The 12082-nt window shown below is 33.1% G+C and overlaps 1 protein-coding gene across 1 annotated transcript; it reads right to left on the bottom strand.

Annotated features, from left to right (window-relative positions):
- Positions 1–2935: 2935 nt before the first annotated feature.
- LOC129303805 (high mobility group B protein 9) lies at positions 2936–5579 on the bottom strand. The gene is made up of 7 exons (XM_054943333.1): positions 5050–5579; positions 4755–4931; positions 4476–4554; positions 4202–4367; positions 3923–4021; positions 3311–3681; positions 2936–3207 (listed from the first exon to the last, which is right to left on the bottom strand). The coding sequence occupies exons 2-7, from the start codon at positions 4904–4906 to the stop codon at positions 3100–3102; spliced, it is 975 nt and encodes a 324-aa protein (XP_054799308.1). The 5' UTR covers positions 4907–4931; positions 5050–5579; the 3' UTR covers positions 2936–3099.
- Positions 5580–12082: the final 6503 nt, after the last annotated feature.

Below are 12082 nucleotides of genomic sequence, written 5' to 3'. Positions count from 1 at the left end.
TGAAATGTGATATAATGAGAAGTGATTTTAAATGCATAATTACTAAAAAGGATATTAATTTTCTAATATGTAACTTTTTTATATACAAATGATAAAATTTAATATGGTAAGTAATTTAAATAATAACAGAATGCGTGAATAATATAAAAAATTTTATATGTTGAATAATTTATATAATAAAAATAAAAATTTTGTAAATAATATACAATTTTGAATAATAAAAACATTGAATTAAACGCTTCCTATATTGGATTAATTGAGTTGAGTTTTTATTCATGCAAGTTATTCATAATGAAGAGGCTTTTATGACATATGGAGAGGGTGATATGGTAAAAAGATACTCCTTCTATCCTAAATTATAAGACACTTTTGAAGGAGTTTTTTTTGTTCTAAAATATAAGACACTTTAAGTAAATTAAAGTTCATTAAATGCACTAATTTTAATATTATCCTTTCTCTTTTTATAATTAATTTCCGTCTCTTCTTTTTTTAATATATTAAATAATAAATATTTTTAAAAATATATATATTTTTATTTTGAAAAGATAAGGTTGTTGAGTGTATTTAATAAGATTTATTGATATGTGAAATTTTATTTAAAAGTGTCTTATAATATGAGACGGAGAGAGTATCATTTAAGATATTTTGAAGCTTTAACTGACTTTTTCAAATATAAAAGCTACTCCCATTTATGCTGATGAATGGATTTTTTGAAATCAACTTTAAAAAAAAGTGAGAATACCAAACAACTTTGGCTTCTTAATATGCATGAAAATCCTTTCTAAATTGTTAATTGTTAAAAAAACTAAAAGAACCCCAAAATTTTCTTTGTGGATTCTTACCCACAGTATTTTATTTTAATATTGGCATAATACTTGGTTCGGCCACAGTAATAGGAATAGTGTTTTTATCATTCATGTAAAAAATAAAAGGAATAGTGTTCTCCACAGTAATTATCATTTCTGGAAAAAATTTCATGTAAATCCTTATTCTTACTTTTTTTTTAATTATTGATTGCACTTATCTTGTAAAATCTATTTATATCCATTATCATTTTATTTTCTATCATCACAATTTGCATCCAATTCTATTCCTATCATTTCCAACTAACAGGCAAGACTCAAGGCAGGAGAAAGAGTTAACGGGTTAAAATATAATCACGAAAGTGGGATAAGATAGACTACCTTCTTGGTGAATTGTGTAGAAGCCCTGTTGGCAATGATCATGAAAGAAAATCGTGCTTAAAAGTACACCAATTTATCATTATCGTTATCATTATTATTATTATTATTATTATAAGTTAAATTACATTTATTATTTGCTTATATAAGATGTCAAGTAAGTTTTTATGTAGCTTTTCTTCATTTAATATAGCAAATTTCGTCAATAACATAACATAGCAATTAATAGTATAGGACCTTGAAAAACAAAATTAAAGACAATAGAAGTTAATTTTAAATATTTAAAGGTGATGATATTTGTATTCTATACAGCTGTTTTAAAGTTGAGGAAGGTTTTATATATTTTAACTTTATTATTATTATTGAAATGTTCAAAGATGAGTGGAATTAAATTGGTATGAGAAATTTCTCATGGAATAAAATTAGACTTAATAATATATATATATATATATATATATATAAAGAGCCACGAAATAAAGCGGTTAATTTATTTTTAGTGAAAACATGATGTGTTCAGCTGTTGAGGTAACAGGAGTGATTAGTATGGCAATGGGCATCCATGGTAGAATAACCCAACAGATACCAAACCACCACACTCTCCACCCATTAATATCACTCGCCCAATAAATACACTCCAATGTCTTCCGCAAACTACATTCAAATTTATCAATGTTCGCCAAATTACTCTTCTACTGCATCTTCGGGCTCATAACGTGACAATACTGCATCGCCATTTTGGCCCGCACATTCACGTCTCAAATAAAACTCGTGCGGTTTTTTCTGCCCTATATTCCTTGCTTTTTGCATTGCTTTATTTTTCCACATTTTCAATTGAATGCTTGATTAAAAAAAACAATCCCAACTGCTTCCACTTCTAAATTCTTGAACTCATCTTTTCAAATTCCCAACTACGTATGTTTGTCATGATTTCCACCCTGCATGCTATTAGTTGATAGCAGGCTAAAATTATTTATTTTAGATTTACACGGATCCTGCATTTTTTTTAAATTGTTTGATCGTACTATTTCAAGCAAGGATAAAATAGGCGTACATTGTGATAACCTTTCATTATGCTCTCTGTTTCTTGGGAAAATCACCCTTAAGTTTTCGGTGAAAAAAATTTAAGTGTGCAAATGTAATTTATCCATAATATATTAAACTCTTGACCGAGTATTTGTTCTGAAATATTGCCTTACTTTTTTAGTCCTCGATTCGAATCGAGTTGCTGCTTCTTTTCACTCGTGACTCATGATTGGTCAGTATATTTTATCCTGGTCATAGGTTTTTTGTTATAGATAATGATGTGTTTAATTCGGGATTACGAAGTTAGAAATGCCTCAAATACCACCATTGAGAAGAAGCAACAACTCGATTGACAATGTATAAGATCAAAATTCCAATTTTTCGGTGTCATTATTAAATGATCCCTTACTATATTCCCAGTTTTTACACTGATCGTACGGTTTAAGATATTTCAACTCAACACGCGTGCATATGCAGCCGATAACTACAATGGCATCATGGCATCACGGCATCAACCATACAACAAATGTGATAAAATACGCCGTGTTCAAATGAAATTTTAATTTTTAAACAGTAAATCCATGTTTTAGAAGGTTTTTTTATTCTAAATTTCATCACATAAAATAATATTAAAAATACAGTAAACATAAAGTAACATCAAATCTAAATGATTCGATTTTAGTTTGGACAACTGAATTATTCGATCTTAACTGGAAGAATCCTGAGATACTGAATCAGCAAAAAGCATTTGCAGCGAAGAAATTCCATAATGAGAGCAGTCCCTTTGAAAATTAGTATGGCCTTATGGGTCGGTCAACAACCATATTCATTCAATGAACTAACAAATAAGTGATAACAGTACCCTCCCTCTCTTCCATTGCCAAACAAGAAAATCTCAAACGCTCGAAAGCTCCACCGTCGGACCGAGCTTCATTTTCTCCTTGTACTCCCTCAATTCTCTCTTGTACCTTTCCTTGTCTCTCAACCCAATGTTCTGGTAAACCTGTGCCACACACCAAATCACACATCACTCGTCAACTGATTAATTGCTTCTTCAACAAGCCAAAACAAATCCAACAATAAAAAAAGAAAAAACCACTCGTTACCATTCTCTCTTCGGGGCTGAGACTGCTCCATGACTGCCCGATCATCTTGGTGAATTCCCTTTCTCTGTTTGGATAGAGGGCCTTGAGCTTGTAATGCTTCTCAGCGAAAAAGAAGTTATAGCCACTCCTGTTCGGCTTCGGATAGTTTGGGTCCCACCTTCTCCTGTTTCTCCTCCTCCGACCAACACGCCCGCCTTTTCCATTGTACACAACGATGGCGTTCCTGCTCTGCGAAGCGGATGCACAAGTTCCCGACTGCTCCGGATGGTACAGCACCCCTCTCAGAACCTCTGTCCCCACTTTCACCGACACCAAATACCCTCCGTCGAATTTCCCCTCTATCATTCCCTTCACTTCACCGCCCGAATTATCTGCACCCCAACTTCAAACGTCAACTGCAGATTTTGTTTGTTTGTTCGTTCCCATGAAAACAATATTCATGTTCCCTTAATTTACTGGCCATAATTGCCCGATTAATCATTTCTCTACGACGCGGACCCAAGAAAAATCATGTTTAAACATGCAAGATATATATGTCGAGTTTATTATAGCACAACCGGGAGCCGGCAAGAGCAAATCCGAAGCAGATTAATTATCGAGTTGGTTAAATACCTTCATTGTGGGATTCGGGACACTCGTTTATCCGCTGGGGCGAGTATTCCACAATAGCTAATTCTGGTCTCCATGAGTGGTTGCTGACAGAAAATGCAGCTGCAGGACAGTAAAGCGATTCGCCATGAGGCGTTAGGCGACGAAATGAAAATAATAACAGAAAACAAGCAGGAGCAGAATCCTGATCATCTAGTACTGGCATGGGAGAGATAGAAAAACCAAAACAAACATCGGTACCCGGAAAAAAAGAACAAAGATGAGGAACAGGCAGTGAAGTACCTGCAGATGGAGTGGACACAGGACCCCGAGCCTTAAAGAAGTGAACTTGTTCGTAATGGTAAAGAAGACCCAGGTAGTGTTTCCTCAGTACGAAAGAAGCGCTAGTTGTAGTGGGAGAGAACCTGAACACGTTCCCCACTTCCCTCCATTTCTTGTCCACGACCACCTGCACTTTGAAATCCCTCCCGGAGCGGAGTTACTCAAACATGTTCCCATAACAATAAATAATAATAGTAATAACAACAATATATGTAGCGATGGAGAGGGAGCCCACCTTCTCATAACCACTCCTCCTCGTAACCTCCACGTAAAGGACGTGCAAATCCAGTTCCTTTCCTCCAATCACAGGAATCCTGGGGACGAAGATGTGGCCGAAGAGATTTAGCATCACCGACACAAATGTGGAATTTACTGGATATATAGATAGATGTGGAGTATTTCCAGTAAAATGATATCGGGGAAAGAGGTGAACCGAGGGAATTAAAAATCACATTCTAAGTTGGGTTCTAATCTAGCAACGCGACAAATCCCGAATGAAAAGAGGAGAGCTTACATGAACTTGGTGGCCATGAGGAAGTGGAAACGCCTCAGGGTGTCCCAAAATAGGGTGGGGTCCTTGACCACGTCCTCGTGCGACGCGAGTGGGGGAGGGTAATGCCTGCCTTCCTCCCCACTCCACCCCTCCTTAGCATTCACCGGCGACATATCCGGCGAAACGCCCAGCACAAGCCTTAAAAAAAAAAAAAAGATTATAGTAAGGAAAAGGTGGGGAAAGGAGCATAGGAAGAGAAATTCAGAAAAGCAACTGTAGGAGACGAGCGTAATTGTAGAAGAGGGGATGATAATACCGAGAAGAGATAGCAATTAAGGAAAGGCGAGTCAGAGGCAGGAGTGAGATGAATTAAAGAGGGACATGAGATGGATTGCCGCGTGGGGTTAACGGTTACGCAGAATTGGCATTTTCTGGCAAAAAGTCCCAGGTCTTATTTATTTGATTGCAGGCTATGTTCATAATTACACGCCTCCCTCTTCTCTCTCCGTTTGCTTTCTTCTATCCTGACATCTCCCTGCTCCCTTCTCCCAAACGTTGACATGCACTCGGGTTTGATTCTCTCCAACGTATCTCAGCGTACCGCCAATGAGAGCCTATCCCTATCTGTGCTCCTACCATTTATAGCTTCCTTCTCTCTTCACAGTGCTCCTCACCCCTTTTCAGTATCAAATCCTATCCCATCACCACTCTCCCACCCTTGCTTTATTTGCTCACCACATTACTTTTATCTTCCAATATTCCCTACTCCTCCTCACTATTGCTGACCCGTACATCCCCTCTCTCCGCGGTCAATATGTAATTTTCTTTTTCTTTTAAGGTGTGAGTAACGAAAAACACAGAACCCTTGGAGAGTGTTGGTGAGTGAGTGGGTCCTTGCGGACTTCAAGTAACGATTCTCGTGCTTGTGGTTGTGGGGCATGTCTATCCATCCAAAAATGTTTCGGCCGTTCATGTATAACCTGGACTGGGTGGTCTGACATTGCTGACCTGGCAATTGTCTCCTTTTGGTTGGTCAGGGCTGGGCCTGATCCTGCCTTGCTAAGATCCTGGACATGTGTCGCTCTGGGGCCGCGTTCTCAGAACCCTTCTTCGATGCTTGCGAGGCCCAACCTTATAATGGATCTTGTATCAAAAGTCCGGACAAAGAGAGAACCTACTGGCTGATACTCTAACGAGAAGACGCCGGAAGACAATTATTTTACGATCCACATCTGCTCACGCGTTCTAATTGTCCGAGATAATCTAGGAAAAATTAAAATAAAATATATTTTTTAAAAAAGTTATTTTCTTTGATAGATCAATGCTAGCCGGTGACCTCTCCTATGCTTGTTCTGCTTGCTGATTTCTGTAGGTCTTCCCTTTTTTTTTTGGACGAGATATCTGTGGGTCTGATGATGATTGTTTTGTGAAAACTGGTGTTGGTTAATATTTGTCGTTTTTTTGTGGTTTTTTGTTTTTTGTTTTGTTTTGTTTTTTGTAAGAAGTGTTTTAGGTTGTATTGTTTAGGTTTTTTTGAGTAGTTTTTCCTAGTTTCAGCTATTGATATTTGTAATTATTTTTTGATGATTAATAAAATTGACTTTTTTTTAAAAAAAAAGCTAGCCGGTGACCGAATAAGGGTATCGGTCAACATTCATCAAAGGCAAGGGCATATATATACATAGAAAATATTTTACAAGTCAAATTAATTACAATCAAATTTTTAAAAGCTAGAGAGTATTTTAATAAATTTGCAGGACTTGCTTCTGAATAAATTTGTCATTCGAGACTTATACGTATTTTTTAAAGAATTTAAATACACGGTGGAATAAGCAACTAGAAGAGAGAAGTGATTGCGTTAAAAATTTGGATTGGAGTACTAACTGAATCTTTTTGACCCAAGGAGTATTAAGGTTATACAAGAAGGAAGCAGATGCATACTGAAATTTGAATTTCTTTTTTTAGAATATAAGATTAAAAACAAGACAGAACACATTAATCTAAAGAACAAAGGCCGAGCTAGGAAATTGAGGCGGGCCCGGTCTTTAGAAATTCAAACCCTAAAATTCAGTTTTTTAATTTTTAATTAGACCCTAAAGCTCAATTTTTATTTAAATGACTCAAAATTAAGCCCGTGAGCTCACTTTGAAAAAAGAAAAAAAATTAATATTATAATTTAAATAAAATATTATAAAAATCAATACAAAACAAATTAAAGTTTCATATCTTAAAATTTTAAATTTACGATAAGGATTAAAATTTTCATCTATCTAAATCTAAATCCTTCTTATCATTATCTAAAAATAAAATATTACATCCCTCATATATAAGTTTACTTGTTGAAGATCAGGGTGAAGATTCAATATTAATTATCTTTATAACTTATTTATTATTACTTACAATAAATATTAATTCAATTGTGTTTTTATATATATATATATATATCAAAAGATAAAATATAAAAATTAACATAAAATGTCACAAAACCATTTAACCACAAGTATAAATTAATGCTTGCACATTATTTAAAAAAAAGCAATATTGATACATTGTTAGAACATGAGAGCCCATGCTAAAAGACAATTAACTAACTATTATAGTGATTGAAATATTTAGAATATTGAATACCATATTTGAAAGATTGAGAAATTATTAATGATTAGTCCTAAAACTAGTGACCATCTTCTTTTAAATAATAATCTAATTTAAATTTTTTAATGAAAAAAATATCTCTACTCTTAAAATTAAGAAAATCCTATATTTTTTAAAAAATTCCTAATCTAGTTATATAGTGAGTTTTTAGTTTTTTGTATTGTAACAGAGTTTGAAAAATTACTTGAGATTAAGCTCTTTTTTTAAGTTGAGCTTCGAAGCTAAACTATGTAAAAAATCACTTATTTTTCTAATTATGTAAAAAATCACTTATTTTTCTAACTGGAATATTTATTTAAATAGAGCTTAGGTTCAGCTATTATTTTAAACTCTAAACAAGATCCTCACTTGAACAATCGCCAAATTTATCTCTCAAGAGGATAAGAGGAGGAATTGAAAGCATCCATGGTTATGAATGACATTGCTGTCGTTTCAAGAGGGTCTGAGAATAAAATTAAAAAAAAAAAATGGAAGCGATAAGTAGGTGGGTGCTAGGGGAGCGGAGTAGCCATTGAAGTCGCTTGCCTTCTATTCCTTGGGAGTGTCGTTTACGCGGCGGATAAGTCCAACACGAATTAATGCTGCGAGCAATGGGACACGCAAACTCGCATCCTTTTTGGATCAGCATAAAGTCACACGCAAATGGGTCTGGTTGTTCCTCCAGAGTTTCTGTTTGAATCCCACGCAGTCCTCTCTCCACAGCAGCAACAAGAACAAGGCTTAGCTTAAACATAGGAGCCAATGGATAAATTTGTTTTTGGTCATAAATGTTCTCCTTCCTTTTCTAAATATAGACACATTTTATATTTATCGTTATTAAATATTATACAATAAATATAAAGATTTTTAAAATGTTAAATTTTACATGCACCCTTAATTAATTGAGTTTAAATTTCTAAAACGTTGCACCCTTGATCCAGATTATTCACATGCACTATCTATTATTTGCATATCCATCTGCTTCTATGAAAATTCTAACCAAACATGCTTTTGGAAACCCTCTTCTCCCCCAGGTATAACATGTACAGTAATTAGGCAATGTAATTTTGCCTAGTCTGAGCTTTTCATTTCAGTCTCAATTGATTTCTAGAGTTCATTTTAAATTTATTTTTAGGTATTTTTATATTTATTATTAAAATAAAAATTAAGAATATGTAAAAATTAATATGAAATCTATATTATGCAAGGTATATCTAGATAGTTAATTTTTAATAATTACAAAAATATTAATATTAAATTGGATCATCAGGATTATGTATGTGTTTTCCAAAATACATATAGATAATCAATTAGTAAACTTATAAAAAATACTATTAAATTAGATAATCTAGATTAAATTTGCATAGTCTATGTTGATTATAAACAGATTTATTAAACAATTTTATAAATTTTTTATTTTGATAAATATAAAATAAAAAATAAAAACTTTTAAATCTGTACAATTCACATCTCACTAATGGTGATGAGTACCATGATACTCATTTCTTGTTAAGCATGGAAGACAATCAAAGTTTAATATTAAAATTTTCATATTTTTTATAAATTTTTATTTTAATAATACAATATTAAAATATTTTTAAAAAATAAATATAAAATGAAGGGTTAAGATCAGGCAAAAGCCTGATCAAGGAGCACCCCAACATGGGATGACTTTGCTAGAAAATCAAGAATCCAAAACAATTAGGTGGTATTTGTTATGAATAATTTACATTAACGAATGAACATAGAGCATGTTTAAATATATAAACACTTTATGATGAGATTTTGGAAACACAAACACTTTTATGGACTCATTAGGATACCAAACTCATCTTTACTCCTTGCGAGGCAAATTGCTGTGCAGATTACTTGACTAAAATGGCACATTCATGCCCAAGCTATTTCAAGATACTCCACATAACTTCGAAAGGCTATAAACGTTTTCTTTTTGTATAACAGAAATGGGGACATAGCCCACTTGAATTAATTAATTTGAGTGTTCAAAAACTTCATTTGCAATTATATTTTTAGGTGAAATGACCCATTTACCCCTTCCAAAATTTTTCAATGTTTATGATAGACTTTTGAATCTCTTCCACTTTCCTCCCTTTCTTCCTCACTCTTCGTTCTCTCCCTTTAGCCAAAATCATTATCTTTAAAATTTTGAGATGTGATGTATTAATCATATCCTTGGCCTTTCATCGTATCTATAGGATCGCTGAAGTTGGATTTGGAAAAGTTCATCATTGGAATCTTTTATAGACATCAAAAGTGAACATACTTGGAAGGAATAGAGTTCATGTGATTGGATTTAATAAATTCCTTCACAATAGGGATCATTCCCATCCTCTTGCGATTCTCTTTATATGTTTGGGTTGAAGAAACCAAAATTAAAAAAGTTTAAATAGATTGAAGAAACTTTACATTATGTTAAATACATAGATTCATGCTGAACTGGGAATTTACATTCTGTACATGGTGAATTCTTTTTATCAGAATTTGCCTAGGTGCTTAAATAGACTTTGTGTTGTGAAAACTATGATGTACTGTTGTGAAAAAAATGAAGGTTATACTATATATACATAATGGTTGATTGTTCATATTAGATGTTATTATATGTATGTTTAAAATTTTTCCTCAAAGTAGCATATTATTTTGAATGAGAGTAAAATTCAAGTTTGGCTAATTTTTTACATCTATTTCTCTGGATTTATATGGAGTAGTTAGTAAAAAAAATGGAGATTTAATTGTTAATGTGTAAATTTAAAATTGTAAAAATGTGAATATATAACTGTGAAAATATAACTTGCTATCACTAAGTTGTGAATATCTAAAATCGTAAGGCCTTGACTTGTGAATAACTAAACATGTACTTGCAAATATTCAAACTTTTAGTTGTAAACACATGAACTTGTCAGCTCTGAACAAGAATTTCCCTACGTGAGAAGATATGGAGTTACTTAAAAATAGACAATAACTTATTAATATGTGAACCTAATGTTGTGAACACATGAACATGTGGTTGCACAAGTCAAAACTTGCTCTCACTAAATGGTGAATACCTAAAATTAAAAATTTTAAAATTTTGACTTGTGAATAGTTGAACTTGTATTTGAGAATATTCGAGCATTTTGTTGTAAATTTGTGAATTTTGGCATGTTTATTCTAAATTTTTGTTTGTCAAGATATAGATTTAATCGTAAATATCTGAACTCATCCCTGTGAATATTAAAACTTTTATTTGTAAATTTATGAACTTTGCTAATTTGCGCAGGAGTGTAAATTGGGGGAAAACTTTGTGGTTTTACATGTATAATGAATGAAATTCTAGTTCAATTATGAGGAGATAAACAGACACTTTGGGAATAAAGTTTCGTCTTCAAACAAAAAACAACTTATTTGGCCAAAAAAAAACCGAATAATCGGTATTCCAAGCTGGGCGAAGTGTGCAAAACTGCAAATGTATTTAGCCCCCTTAAATTCTTGAGATGAAAAAAATTATTCGTTTCATCTTATAAGAAACGGTCGTTTCAGGATTTTAACTTTTTTATTTTAAAGTAACTGTTATTTTAAGATTTAAACTTAACCGATGGATAGAAATCCCAAACTACATCCAAGAATTTCAGGATTTCCATTGAACTATTTATGTCTGGTTTGATTTCTTTGTCTCCTTTTGGTTCTTCCAAAACCAAAAGTTTATCATTAAGAACTAGGTAAAATCGTACTCACTTCATCTCAAGTTATAAGGTATTTTTAAAAAGTTTTTTCATCCTAAAATATAAGAAACTTTAAGTAGATTAAGATTTCATTAAATATATCAATTTTAATATTACCCTTTCTCTCTTTATAATTAATTTCCATCACTTTTTTTAATATATTCAATGATGAGTATTTTAAAAATTTTATATTTTTATTTTAAAAAGATAAATTTATTAAGTGTATTTAATGAGATTTATTGATATGTGAGATTTTATCTAAAATTATTTTATAATTTGAAATAAAAAAAGTATTACTTATGGCATCACCATCTCAGTCTAAGTCACCTTTGCCGGACACCGAGCATATCATCCCAGGAAGCCCATTACCATAGGCCCATTGGATAGTAATTAATGAAAAACAAACTCCGAAACTGCTTATAACGATACATGACAGCGATGACCTTACTCATTATTTTTTAAAGGAAATGGCAGAACACGAGAATTTATTGATGCATCATCCATTTAAAGGCTAATCATCACCCTGGTTCACATCTTATCGCTTGGTACATGCATGCTGCATGCATGGTGCCAGGAAGCACAGCGTGTGTGTGTGTGTGTGGACACACCCTCCCAGCCCCACTATATATGCTTGATTAATCCAAGGCTTTCTGTCACTTGTCATATTTTTTCTTAACCTGCCTTCGGTTCTGGTTCCATCGTACCATAAACATGATTAAGTTTGGTTTGATGGACACCCAAATCCTAGGTGTAGAGAGCACATAAATGGAAAATGGAGTCCGAAGTCCGAAGTAGCAGTGATTGTGCTGGAATCACTTACCTGCATCACATACCAGCAAGCATGATGGGCACTCTTTATTTTAAAAGCAGAAAAATGAAAATGCCGTTTTGTTTGGAGCTACGTGAGCAGCTCAGCTCCACTCGGACAGGAATGGATCATAATCATGAACCATGGTGGATTCCTCTGCTTCGAGTTCTGCAAATTGACTAAAAAGTATTCCC

This window comes from Prosopis cineraria, unplaced genomic scaffold (genome assembly GCF_029017545.1).
Source record: "Prosopis cineraria cultivar Desert tree isolate PC_DT_omini unplaced genomic scaffold, ASM2901754v1 PC2, whole genome shotgun sequence".
NCBI classification, from domain to species: domain Eukaryota; kingdom Viridiplantae; phylum Streptophyta; class Magnoliopsida; order Fabales; family Fabaceae; genus Prosopis; species Prosopis cineraria.
The sequence above is the reverse complement of the archived record's forward strand: the minus strand, read 5'-3'. Positions and strand labels throughout refer to the sequence as shown.

What these genes read in the sequence shown, in the direction of transcription:
- LOC129303805 (XM_054943333.1), bottom strand. Translation starts at nt 4,906, where the DNA reads ATGTCGCCGGTGAATGCTAAGGAGGGGTGGAGTGGGGAGGAAGGCAGG. An exon ending in GGAGGAGTGGTTATGAGAAG is followed by an intron (nt 4,368 to 4,475) that starts GTGGGCTCCCTC and finishes TTCAAAGTGCAG; the next exon opens with GTGGTCGTGGACAAGAAATG. An exon ending in TGTGTCCACTCCATCTGCAG is followed by an intron (nt 4,022 to 4,201) that starts GTACTTCACTGC and finishes ACTGTCCTGCAG; the next exon opens with CTGCATTTTCTGTCAGCAAC.